The 14375-nt window shown below is 37.8% G+C and overlaps 1 protein-coding gene across 2 annotated transcripts in view; it reads right to left on the reverse strand.

Moving 5' to 3' along the window:
- The window catches only part of Rapgef5 (Rap guanine nucleotide exchange factor 5), a 229368-nt gene that overhangs the window by 144189 nt on the left and 70804 nt on the right, over nucleotides 1–14375 (reverse strand). For both annotated transcript variants that reach the window (XM_027932668.2, XM_071613720.1), the window contains exon 7: nucleotides 1801–1849. In XM_027932668.2, the coding sequence (XP_027788469.2) occupies nucleotides 1801–1849 (49 nt within the window). The remainder of the gene's footprint in view (nucleotides 1–1800; nucleotides 1850–14375) is intronic.

Genomic DNA, 14375 nt, shown 5'->3' on the forward strand with positions numbered 1-14375 from the left:
TCTCTGTCCCTGAAAAATTGCTAAAGTTGTATTCTGTATTACCTGTTCCATAGGTCAAATGAGAAAGAAAGCAGACAAGCTAACCTCATGTGGTGAGAAGACATAGTAAAATCAACTTCATACCTCTTCCCTGGCTCCCTGAAGCAGGGCCTTATACATTCTAGGAAAGTGCTCTACCACTTAGCACCACCCGCCCCCCACCCCTGATCCTGCCTCATACTGCTCTTTTGCACAATCTTGTGTGTATGGCTCTACTCACTCATCTTCATTTCCCTTCATCTGCAGAAAGTTCAAACTTCTCAGCTGAATGTCCACAACTTACTTTTTTCTGCCTTGTTCTCTTGCTTCCAGCCACTCTTGCCTCCTTGCTGTCCCTTGAACAGAGCTGGCACAACTTGGTCAACCACAGGGATTACCTCCTCTGTTCCTACCATTCCATGCTGTGGGGATCTGCACCCTCTATTCCAGCCTCCCTCTATGAAGTTTGCTCTTTCTCTGGAAATGGCACACTGTATGTTTTAGAATGCTTCTCTACATTATTCTGAAACCTTGAAAAACCAAATTTTACCCTCCAAGGCACAGAGACATTCTAACTCATACAGACTTTAAGTTGCATCTCATCCTTATAAGATCCAAGGTCAACTCTAGCCTGCTTTATGTCTAAGCCTTCCTCTTGCAATCTTTACACTGGTGTCCTTTTTCCATCGTGGCCTCCACCCCTGCAAGTATCCACTGCATCATGCTGCTCACTGAGGAATCAACCCTGTCCACACTGCTCTCCCTGTTCAATACCCAAGAAGACCATTCCATGCATCCTTTTCTCCATTGCCTTTATAATGTCCAATCCCTGTGTCCTCAAGAGCAGCCAAATGCACAGAGGAAGTAACTTGAGTGTTATAAACTAACACTAGGGCATGCTTGACTAAAAAAGTAACTGGAGAGGTAAGCAAATCTTAGAGCTTCTAACTGGAAAAAGAAAAATATATAATGCATGTTAAGACATTTTCATGCAATTTACTTCCTTAAGTTTTGTCATCCTTTTGATTTTGTCATAGTCTTTCTGCTACAAAAGTCTTATCCTAATTAAGATTACACAAGAAGTACTTCCTTTCTGATTTTTATTCCACTCAGCACTGACCTCCTCCCTCCCAACAGGAAGAATGGCAGATGATGCTGCTTTCTGCCATTTCTCTCTAAGCAAGCATTTTTCTACTTCAGTGAGTCTCCATTTCATATTGGATTTCAGCAGAAAATTCTGTTTTCTCCTTCAAAATATATTTGAAAGCCCCTTTTTTCCTTTCCACATATTACTTTGATAGATTATATCCCATGCGTAAGAGGAATCAGATCTATGTAATGAGTTCTATGAAAAATTTCTGTTTTGAAATGTCATTAAACAAAGTGTTTTTAGAAAAAAACTAATTTCTGATTAAGAAAATTATATATCCTTACAGAAAGATCACCATTATAATGTTTATTGTTCTCTGTGTCATGATATGTAACTCAAGCTAATTTACTTGCTCTTTTTATGTAGTTAGATCTGTTTCAGGGCTGCAATGAACTACAAACTTAGTTTATCCTTGAAATCTGAAATAAATTAGAGCAAAGCAGTGAAATTTTACTTTAGAGAATGATATATAAAAGCATGTGGTAGAATGAATCCTATTAAAACAATCGTGATACTTTTCTGCATCCTATACCAAAGCATCTGAGATGCATTCAACTGCACACTTCCAGGTGATATGTGAAATATCCACCAAAAATTATAATCTTCCCTCAGCCCCATAAGAGACTACTCACCAGATTTCCTTGCTTTCAAAGCAATAACAGCCGCTAGCTCTCTCTGCACCTAATGAAATATTAGGGAAAAATCAAATTAGAAGAAGAAAAATGAAGCTACCAAATCAGTACTTTGATTTCAGATATGCAACCCCAATTAAGACTGGTTGCAATGGCACTTAAGTTTATGCCATCACTTTTTTTTTCTCTTAATACATGGAAAAGCCTTTGCATAAGAATTTCAGGCCCAAAAAATCTGGAATAATCATACTGAATTACTTTTTTTTAAACTAGTTGCCAAATGTATACATTGTGAAATATTGATCAATATATGGCTCCCAGCAAATATATGCTATATGTATGTCAAAAACAAAACTATGTAACCTTCAGAAATAATGCAAATATGAATTAAATTATTAAAATATATATGATATCCTGACAAAGATATGAAATATTATTTATCCCTCAAAGATGCTAGTTTATGTAGAAATTCTAGAAACATTGAGATAGTTGATCCTGGTTTAATTGAATCTTTGCTCAAATGTAGTGAATGTCCACTGCAGACCTGACAGGTTTACAGCAACCATTTGGATAATACACCATCTGAAACCAAGTGTCACCGACTCACCTGAGGTGCAATGTGAAGATAAAATGACCCTTAACATCCCAAGTGTCTTAAACTCCAAATTTTTATCTTCCAAATTTTTTAGGACTTTCATGCCCTCTTGTCCCTCCCATTGTGAATGCTTAAATACTTCTTTAAATACATTCTCAAAAAGGTACATTAAAGACAAAAAAACATAAACCCAGTTGCTTTCAAGGATAACACGAGGATAATCTTTGTAAAATCTATGCTAGGTTGCAATAAAAATTCCTTAATAAGCAAGGTCTTCCCCTTCACAACACAAGCTCTCAAGCTCAGAAGCATGTGTGTGCTGAGAAATTTGGAGGTGGTGACAGTGGGAGTTGGGGAGGGTCACACAACTGAATATATTACAGTAATAACACTTCAAAGGGGGAGTCTGGGAGTTCAAGGTTAAATTGCAGATCTGCTATTCAAATTAATTTAATTTATATTCATTTACTGGAAGGTGAGAGCAGCAATGTGCTAGACCCTGAGACTCCACTCAGGACTGCTTTCCCAGAGGCCAGGGCATCCTTACCCCCGAGGGAGGCAGTTCCAAGTGCTTTCCCTGTGGGCTGGTGTGCATGTCAGGGAGAGTGTGTACTCATAATTTAGCTGATTATTTGATGCCATTCTCTCAGGACAACTGTGCAGTAGCTAGAAGGTAATCATTCCCTCTCTCTTCAATACTGGGAGTTTGGACTCTGAAAAACCTTATGGCTGGAAAGCTTATAATGAAAACTTAGGGGGAAAAGAGGACAGGGTGGGAGGGTGAATGGAAGTCATGAGTGCCCAGAGCTAAACCTTTATAAATACATGGGTATGTATTCAAATTAAAAAAAAAAAAGCAACACAATTAAAATATCAATCATTGTATATTTTAAATTTGGGGTTATTGATAAGATTTATTATAGTATTATCATCTACTTGGGGATTTTCCTCCTTCATGGTGTCATGCATGTTTATAATCATTCACTGGGATCTTGTTAAGAGATTCCCCATTCTTCCCAGGGAAGAGCCTACGGTGGCTCAGAGATAGGAAGACAGCAGAGATGGAGAATGACGGGTGAGGAGGATCACCTCAAGGCTCAGAGAGTTAGACACTGTCTTCTCCACCCCCTTCTTCTGGCTTTCCCAACTGGAATTCTTTACACAGCATCCTTAGTTTCTCCTTCTCTAAATAGAAATAAGGCTCAAGGCATAAGTAGCTCAAAAAAAAGGAAAGTATTATATTCCCAACACTCTATACCACATCTTTTCAAAGATTCACTGGGGAAAGAAAGGAGGAATTGGATGAGCAAGAAAACAATAGAGCATTTTTGCGGTTTTGGGAAGAAGAGAGACAGGCAGTGAGAAAGTCCAGAATAACTTCACAGTTTAATTTTGAAGGAATCTAAGCTGCTTTTTGGTTTGTTTTATGGGACTGGAGACTGAACCCAAGGCCTAGCACATGCTACGCAAGTGCTCTACTTCTGAGTTACATTCCCAGCCCATTTTATTTTATTTTATTTTATATTCTTTGGTACTGGGAATTGAACACCAATTCAATTGGGTATTTTGTCACTAAACTAAATCTCCTGTCCATTTTTACTTTTTATTTTGAGACAGGGTCTCACTACGTTGCTGAGGCTGGCTGGAACTTGCAGTCCTCAGGCCTTAGCCTCTGGAGTGGTTGAGATTACATACAGCCATGCCTCACCATTCCCAGCCTCTAATTTTTTTTTTTTTTTTAATGTGAACTAAGTGAGATTTCTGTACCCTCTACATTCTCTGAATCTCTGCAGTGGGAGGAAGTCAGTGTTTTATGCAGAGTGGGATGTAGAGGAGCTTCCATTATTTGGCCCAAGAAAATAAAAGGATTTTGACAAAAACCCCAAAAGGGGCTGAGGATTTATCTCAGGGGTAGAGTGCTTGCCCAGCAGGTGTGAGGCTCTGGGTGCCATCCCTAGCACCTCAAAACCAAAACAAAACAAAAGGTGGGTATTCTTCCTACAAAGCACAAAGGGGAAGTGCTGATCAAGCTATGTGAATTGGCACAGTCCCATTATGCAATCCCTCTGTAGCGTCTCTTCAGATCTTTTTGTTTGTTTCTTAAACACACTCAATGATGTAATTAATCATTTTAAATTGTGTGACTGATGGCTGTCTTTTGGGCTGGAAGCCTTGGGCTGGAGGCAAGGACCTGCATGTTTCTTCCTCACTTTGTACAGAGCATAGACATACCTTCAGTGACCCCCAGCAGGTGGGTATTGAGGCAACCCCTGGAGGATACAGAAAGGGCCCAGGAAGAGGGAAAGCTGCCTCAGGGAGGACAAGGGACACTCACAGAGAAGGCATTCTCCTGCAGTAAGCTCCTCCCACAGGGAATCTTCAAAACTTATTAGGGGGACTCAAAGCCTCCTTTGCAAATAATTATAGATTTACATTTTTTAAAAAATAAAGATTTTGAGCAACTGTATAAACACACTAGAATTTTCTTTACATACAAATAAGGAATCTGTTTGCATTAGAAAAGGAATACCATATACCAGCACCCATCAAACCTTCAGAGGACCACATCCTGGCCAAAGTTCTAACCACAACCTCCTAAGAGACCCTGAGCAAGAACTACCCATCTGAGATGTGTCCAAATTCCTGGTGAGTTGCTTAAATCTTTTATAGCATAATGATCATTTTTTCTACTGTATTTACTTGTGTTGTTGGTTAAATTTACTTTCTCTCACCAAGACTGACATGGAACCTTCTAATCAGGCTAGGCTTGTAAAGTATATAGGAGAGTCAGGAGCTACATTCTGATATTGGCTTCTGTTTTTATCTAATGTGGACACTAACCACTGCCTAGGTAATTAGAAGAAATGCATTGTTCTTGGCTCAGTGGTGCATGCCTATAATCTCAGAAGTTGGGGAGGCTCAGGCAGGAGGCTCGAAAAGTTCAAGGTCAGGCTCAGCAATTCAGCCAGACCCTCAGGAACTTGGCAAGACCCTGTCTCAAAATTTGAAAAATAAAATAAATAAATACATCAAAAGAGCTGGCCCCAGAAATCTCCCACCCCCCACCCCCAAAAAACAGTTGGGCATGAAGGTGGGTGGTACAGCCTGCCAGAGTTCAATACCTAATGAGGAGGGTGGGCAGTGGGGTGAAATGTATTGTTAATTTTTCAGGAAGAATAAACCTCCCTACTATGATCTATAACTCCCTTTCTCATCCCAATAGGTCCAAATGAATTTCAGAATTCAAAATTTCATAAAGGTACCCTTTCTACATTATAAACTTAGTGAGATCTGGAGCAGACCTCAAAAAAACTAGGCATTCCACTTCTTGATGCTCACCCCAAAGATCTAAAATCAGACACCTATCGGACACGTTAATGTTTCTGCAATAATTACTTTTCATACCAAATGGAATAGAGGAAGACTAGAAAAAACCTCAGGTTTTGATATCCATTATGTTCAATTTTGGTTAGATTTTGCTACCAAATAAGCTATGAAATACTTTTGATTTTTCAGAGCTCTTCTATTTCAGAATTGTGAATATGAGAATGTAAACCTCTGCTTACTTTACACTAAAAGTTTCTCCCCCTTATTTTTCTCACCTTTCCTCCTATCCTATGGCTTTTTAGTCACTATTTCTTGTCTACTAAGAAATACTTTCTTTAAATAGATTGAGTTTTCATCTATTCCATAGTTCTCAAACCTGACAGCACTTAGAATCACTTTGGGAGCTTTAAAAAATATATATACTGATACACCAACCCCAACTAAACCACATTCTCTGGGGCAGAGGCCCAAGTGTGAGCAGAATATGTTTCCAAACTTCCCCTACAACTAACTATAGGTTGCATCTGGGGCTAAGAATCAATGCTCTGTTCCACAAGACAGAGAGGTTTCCCTAAGACTCCATATTTCAATCTTATGCTCATCTGAACTGACAATCAATCTTTATTTTTTATTATGCTGTCCTCTAATTTAATTCATTTGTAAAGGGACATGGCCTTCACTGTGTCTTAGAGATAAAATCATGCTGTAATCCAATCAAATGATTAGATTCACTTACTACATCAGCAGGTTGACAGACTCAAGTACATGGAAAATTGCAAGGAAGCTTTTACAAAGCTTCAACTTTAATTTAAAATACTGTTTACTCAATACACAAAGCAACTGTATAATGCAAAACATATAGCTGAGGGCATACTTGCCCTTGTGAATATCAATAGGAATACAGAATGATTAAGGGACTGATAAGACATAGCCCCAATTTTACCCTCTCCTCAGGGACACATCAGAAATTGCAGTCAGAAACATGCAAAATATTTTGGCTTTCTATCTTCAATAACCATCAGGATAAGAAAAACCAGATATCTACATGTAAAAGAGTGAATTTAGATCTCTTATCTTTCACCCTGTACAAAAGTCAAATCAAAATGCATAAAAGACTTAGAAATTAGGCCAGAAACCTTAAAACTGCTAGAAGAAAACATAGGATCAACACTTCATAAGTGTAAGCACCAATATCTAAACAAGACCCTTAAAGCTTAAGAAATAAAAACAAGACTCAAGGGACTGGGGTGTGGCTCAGCGGTAGAGTGCTTGCCTAGCACCTGCAAGGTGCTGGGTTCGATCCTCAACACCACATAAAAATCAATAAGTAAAATAAAGACATTGTGTGTCCAACTACAATTAAAAAAATTTTAAAAAACAAGACTCAATAGGTGAGATGTCATCAAATTAAAAAGCTTCTTTATATACAGAGATATGAAAAATTGTGCTCTATATGTGTAATAAGGATTGTAATGAATTCCACTGTTGTCATGTATTTAAAACATAAATTTAAAAAAAAAGCTTCTGCACAATAAAGGAAATGATAAGAGACTGAGGAAGGAGTCTACAGAATGGGAGAAAATCTTTGCCAGCTACTACTATGACAAGAGACAAATACCCAGAATATATAAAGAACTCAAAAAAACTCAATGCCAAATATACATAGTACAATCAATAAATGGGCAAAATAACTAAATAGTAACTTCTCAAAGAATAAACAAAAATAGCCACTAAATAAATAATATATAACTATTTATAAATAAAATATATTAAAAAATGTTCAGCATCTCTAGCAATTAGAGAAATGCAAATTGAAGCTACATTAAGATTTCATCTCACTCCAGTGTTAATGGCAATCATCAAAAACATGAATAATAATAAATGCTGGTGAGGATGTAAAGAAAAAGATTTACATTGTTGGCAATACTGTAAATTAGTACAATAAGTCTGGAAAGCAGTGTAGAGATTCCTCAAAAACCTAGGGAAGTACCCAGCTAACTCACTCATTGATGCTCACAAAAAACCTAAAATCAGCACACTATAGTGGTACAGCTGCTTCAATGTTTTAGCAGCACAGTTCATAATAGTCCAACTATGGAATAAACCCAGATGCCCATCAGTAGATGAATGGATTAAGGAAAGGTGGTTTATATACACAATGGAGTTTTACTCAGACATAAGAAGAATGAAATAATGGCATTTGCTGGTAAACGGATGGAAATGGAGAAAATCATGGTAAGTGAAATAAGCTAAACTCAGAAAATCAAAGGTTGAACGTTTTCTCTCATGTAGAAGCTAGAGCAAAATAAGGGAAAGAAGGCAGTCAGTGGCACATGCCTGTAATCCCAGCGGCTCAGGAGGCTGAGGTAGGAGGATCACAAATTCAAAGGAATGAGACACCATAAAGTTACAGGGAAGATGAGTGGAAGAAGAGGAGGAGAACAAGTTGGGAGAGAGGAAGGAAGAGAAAGGGGAAGAGAAATGGAATGAATTTAACAAATCATGCTATATGCATATAAAGATACCAGAAGGAATTTCAGTTTTATGTATATGTAAAAGAAAGGAAGATTAATAGAGGAGGAAGAATGGCAGGAGGGAGGAGGGGAGAACAACGGAGGGTGGGGCTTAAAATCAAAATCCTTGCAGATATGATTTTTTCAAAATGAGCCTGATTACTATGCATAATTATGAGGGTCTAATAAAAAATATTTTAAAAATAACCATCAGGACTGCTCACAAAATAGCTCTGAAATTCAGGGAGAATTAAAGCCAATCTTATTTCCAGCACTCTGCCTTCTTTTTTTTTCACTAGCACTTTCCCTGGCACCTTTGGTCTCAAAACCCAAATGCTCACAAAGCTGTTGTGCATCAAAGCTAAGACTCCAGAGGCAACAGAAAGTGTTAAATGCAACTTCTGATCACCAGAGAGCATCTCCTGGGAGAGGTTAACTGAGAAGACATGAGCAGGCTTCCTTGAAAACAAAGCATAGAGCTAAACAAAAGTCAGTGAAGGTCTAAACAGAAAGTCAATGAACACTGGCAAATATCTTAGCCACCCAAAAGGTTTTCCTTACAAACTAATTCTAAGTAGAACCAGCAATTAAAAATTTTCCTATACGTTTTCAATAAATCTAGAAACATTTAAATTTTGAAACTGTGATAAAAATGTTTTAAAAACATGGAGTCACTGCCAGGTGTGGTGGCCCATGCCTGTAATCCCAGCAGCTCAGGAGGCTGAGGTAGGAGGATCACAAGTTCAAAGCCAGCCTCAGCAACTTAATAAGGTTCTAAGCAACTTAGGGAGACTTTATTTCAAAATAAAATATAAAAAGGGCTGGGGATGTGGCTCATTGTTTAAGCATCCTGGGCTAAATTCTCAGTACCAAAATAAAACAAAAACCAAAACCCCAAAATCCACTTGAAGACCCTTTTCTCAATTTTTAAAATTAAATACAAGAAGAATTATGACCCAATATCCTTCAGTGTTTTATTTCCAAACATACTAAACTTTTAAACCACTATAAAATCTTAAGCTACTATAGGCTTTAAGAATTCTAGAAAAAAAAATAAATGTGCTTCTTAATCACTGTCCTCTTAAGGACAAACTCAGCAATGATGGTGAGTTGGGCCTTTTCTTCTATGAAGGAGGTGCATGAGCTGAGTAATGATTTTCTTTGTTTCTCAGAGGCCTGGTTTTCTATTTTCAAGCTCATTATTTTATTCTGAAGGACTAATATTGCCACAGTTCTGACACATAGAGAATCTTGTGATTAATTGTTAATACAAACCAATAATTAGAAATTAAGGAAGTTATATGTCTGCCTAGAACTACTATTTTCTATTCTAATAGTTTATTTAACAAATATTTGTTTCTCCAATAATTTCTGTCACCATTTCAAAGAGGTATTTATTAAGTATGTGGGGATGATAAAATACACTTATGCTTACTCATCTGTTTCAAGGCATTTAAGGATATTTAAGAATCTCTCATATAGACTATTTTGTTGAGTGCATACATATAGCTTATTAGTCATTATGACTAAGATAATAACTGGCCAGTCATTCAAATCCTAATATATGGAGAAGTGGTCTGAAACTAACAAAATGAATTGGAATGAAGTTCTTCACTTAGATTTTTAAAAGTCTGTTATTTAAGTCTGCTACATGTACATCTAGTTTGACAGAGTTTCACATTAAGACAAACATAGTGATGGACACCTGTAATCCAACTACTTAGTAGGCTGAGGCAGGAGCACCTCAAGTTCAAGATCAGCCTAGGCAACTCTAATGTCTCCAAATAAAATATTAAAAGGACTGGGGGTGTAGTTCAGTGGTAGAGGGCTTGCCCAACATGTGCCCTTAAGGCCCTAGGTTCAATCCCCAGGACAGGGGGGAAAAAACCTGATAGTTTTCATTTATCATAAGCATAATGCAAGTTAACAACAGAAATGGGATTCTTTAGAATGAATAACAATATTTTTAGGAATATTACTAGAGGAATGATATTCAGGTTACAAAAAAAATAATGTATTCCAGAAAGATAAACATCTGGTTAGGGTATCCTTTGTTTTGGTTCAAGAGGTATAGAATATTCACAGGTGGGCAACCAGGAGATAGTCATCTCCTGTAGCGAAACTTGATGGACAGTCCTCATTTACCTTGTCCTCCTTGCACAATTTGACACTGCCTTTCTTCTTAACCTCTGGGACTCTGTACCCTCATATGCTGTGGGCTTTTCTCTTTCTTCCCTGAATACTACTTCTCTTCTACCAAGGAACCCCTTTTCCTCTGAGTTTTTCCCCCCAGTACTTGAGATTGAACCCAGGGGCATTCTACCATTGAGCTACCTCCCCAGTTCTTTATATATTTTTTTATTTCAATACAGGGTCTCAGTAAGTTGCCCAGGCTGGTCTTGAACTTGTGATCCTCCTGCCTTAACCTCCTGAGTCCCTGGGATAACAGGTATGCATTGCAGTGCCTGGTTCTATTTTTAAAATTTGATGTTCCATAGTGATCTCCTATGGGTTCTTTCAACCTTCCTCTCCTTCCATTCACTCTCATGGCTTCCACTGTATCCTTGACTCTAGTCTATACCTCTTGGGCCCCAGAGCCCAATGTCCATCTACCTTCTGGATCTGAAAGTCTCACTAGTAACTCAGATTCAACATTTCCAAAAGTGAAGTCATTTTCATTTTACTTCCCTCCACCTTAAAAATCTGCTGTGTTCCAGCAAACTCTTCAAAGACTCCTCCATGACACTATGACAGAGTCCAACATCTAATACTGTATATATAATATTCTTCTGGTCTGGTCCTCACTATCCTCTCTATTTCCATTACTCCTTTCAAAATCCATGCTCCAACAAAATAAGTTGATAATAATAATAATGATAATGATAAGCTATACTCCAGACTTAGTAAAATATTTATAAAATATAAAAAAAATTGCAATTCTCTGAATGTATATGCTCTTTGTTCTGGATCTTTCCTCATACTATCTATATAGAATGCCTTTCTGCTGCTCAACTTTGAGTGACTGTTTACTTATTTGTCCTTCAGGCCATAACTTAATTACCGTCTTCTCCTGAGTGCCACCATCTCCCCTGATTGACTCAAGCCCTGTTTGTACTCCAGTAGCACGCTACACTTACCTCAATTATAATAGCACTTTGTATACTCCAGTGAAATCTCCCCTTTAGCTGGGCTCTCCAATACTAGATTTTAAAAACCCACTGAAACAAACTCTCTTGTTCATCATGCTGACCCTGGTTCCTGGCATTGTTATATATATATTTGTGATTTAAAAAAAAAATACAAGCTCTGTTTTAATCAGCTTTTTCACTTCTATGAATACATGACCAGACCAAACAATTGTAGAGGAGGAGCAATTTATTTGAGGGCTCATGGTTTCAGATATCTTAGTCTATAGAAGGCTGGCTCCATTCCTTGAGGCTCGAGTATGGCTGAACATCATGTCAGGAAAGAAAGGGTGGCAGAGGGAAGCAGCTCATATCATGATGATTAGAAAGCAGAGAGAGACTGTACTCTCCAAATAGAAAATATATACCCCATGATCACACCCCCAATGAACCACTTCCTCCACCCATATCCCACCTGCCTCTAGTCACCACTCAGTTAATCCCATCAGGGATTAATTCACCGATTAGGTAGGCTATGATCCAATCATTTCTCCTCCAAACCTTGCATTGTCTTATGCATGAGCTTTTGGGGGATGCCACACCTAAACCATAACAAGCTCTTATAATTGCTAGTGAGAAGACAAGACTTAGGGGGAAGAAGATCAATGATCACGTTCTTTAAATGTTTAAACTTCAAGTGTTTGAAAGGTAGAAGGTGAAAATCAGACCAACAGATAAAAGTTGCAAAAGAGCATGTTAACTCTTAGAACTTTCAAATATCCAGAAGTGTCCACAGTGGAGATGGTCTACTGTGTGAGGTTCAAGAGATAATGCTTCATATAGGAAGGTAAGTATCAGAAGTGCCCAGGACAGGGAATGGCTCTAATGATTTGTTACACAATGCCTCCTTCTCCAATACCCTGCTATTGTCTCACATGGAGTGTTTGTGTCACAGGGGTGGAGGGGTGGTGGTGACATGTCAGCCTACAGTTGTGATATTATGGACATCTACACCACCCTCCACCCAACAGAGATATAGGTGGTGCCAATCTGAACAAACAAATGAAAAACAACTGTGGGAAGCCACTTCTTATTGTGGAAATTTCATGACACAAAAAACAGGGGAGCTACAAATGTTTGAAATAAATCTGAAAAAGTAAACCAATTACACTAACATCTTTCCAAAGGAGCAGGTATATCAGCTCCTTCAGCCTTCAAAGTGGCTCATGACCTCTGATCAGTGACTTCTACAAAGCCCTAACTGCTGACCAACACAAATGTCCTGATAAATAAAAATTTCATACATATGAAATAAATTTTAAGGAAAAAAGTATATATTGGACATACTATTCTTTGCAATAATAATGAAATAAAAGATTCATTATGTTTACATCATTAAATCTTTAAGTTTTATATCTCAAGTTTTTTTTCCACTTTCTGTTAAGTCCAGACTATTTTTAAATGTATATGACATTGTAAATATTCTTCAATGAATTTGCATGATAAAATGTAATAAAGTTTCTACAAAGACATAACATAATTTGCAAATATATGCCTTACTCTGCCTTTCTTTCACAGCACATATAATTTCTTACACAAAAATGTCCTTTCTTGGTCACTGTACTTTTTGGAGACATTCATAGCAATAATCTAACCCCATCACCAGTTATCTTCTGTGGATGGGGTCTTCCATCTGTAGGAAGAAGTTTCTGGAGAACTTTTTAAGGATGTTACATCAGAAACACGCATTGGGATAAACCCAAGTCAACTAAGACCCTTCCCAACTGCAAAGTCTACAGAAATTGCTGACATGCAAGGGCTTCTTAGAAGAGCAAGATTCAGAACTTGAGATCCAAAAGTCTAAAAGAGAAGTAGGAAATCTCCACTTATTTTATGCCTTGAGAGATGCTGTAGGATTCCAGTTGGTGGGGAGAGCCATAGTCCTCTACTTCATAGGACTATGAGATTTAAATAAGTTGATATGTATAAAGCCTCTGGAACGGTGCTGGGCATGGAGTAAGAGAGTGTGTGTGTGTGTGTGTGTGTGTGTGTGTTAGCTTCACTGTCACCAACACATTATTATAATTAGTATCTCTGAGCTAAACAATAGACTATAATAGAAGAAGGAACATATCCAGCCCTTATTTGCTTTTATATTTGAAATGCTTAATCTTCCTCTTCCCACCTAAACTGCAAACCCTTGACAATCAGTACAACCTCAACCCATTATGTTCTATCTACCAGCCCACACACACTGCAACTAGCATAAAATTTGCAAATAGAGTCTAGTTCTGAGGCTGAAACATTTCATTAAAAAGTTGTAGACAGTGCTTCAAGTGCTTATATTTTCAGAGTTCACTTTAAAAATAAACATATTTCCACAGAAAACTGAAGCTTTCATAAATAAATGAAGGATAGACTTTAGTTGCAGATTTCACTTTGAAACTTCATAGGTATCATCAATTTAACTAGCTGTGGCCTGGCAGCTTTTGACATTCAAGGGAAAAGACTATTATGAATCAAGGGATTATGGGCATGTTCAATAAGCAATATATATATTGATTTGTATCTCTGCCATAGCAGATAAGCACCCATTTAACTGTTTAACATGACAGCTCTTATTATCTCATATTGTATGGATCAGAAGTCCAGGCTCCACTGGGTGGTCTGCTTAGAGTTTTCAAAGTCCAACATCAAGGTATCCACAGGATTGTATTCCTACTGGTGGCTCTAGGGGAGAATATACTTCCAAGTTCCTTCAGGACATTGGCAGAATCTAGTGCTGAAGGTCCTGTCTCCTCGCTGGTTGTCACCTGCAAGCTGCCCTTAGTTCTATAGTCCTCTTTCTGGTTCTTACACACTAGGACCTACATTTTAGTGCTAGCAATTGAATCCTCTCAGGCTTGGAATTCTCTTCTCTTCTGTCATTTCTTATTGACTCCCACAAGGGCAAGTTCTGTGTTTTTAACGGTTTATGTGATTAGACTGTGTAGATGTAGACAACCCAACTTTGTT

The sequence above is a fragment of the Marmota flaviventris genome, chromosome 1 (assembly GCF_047511675.1).
Source record: "Marmota flaviventris isolate mMarFla1 chromosome 1, mMarFla1.hap1, whole genome shotgun sequence".
Taxonomy (NCBI): Eukaryota; Metazoa; Chordata; class Mammalia; order Rodentia; family Sciuridae; genus Marmota; species Marmota flaviventris.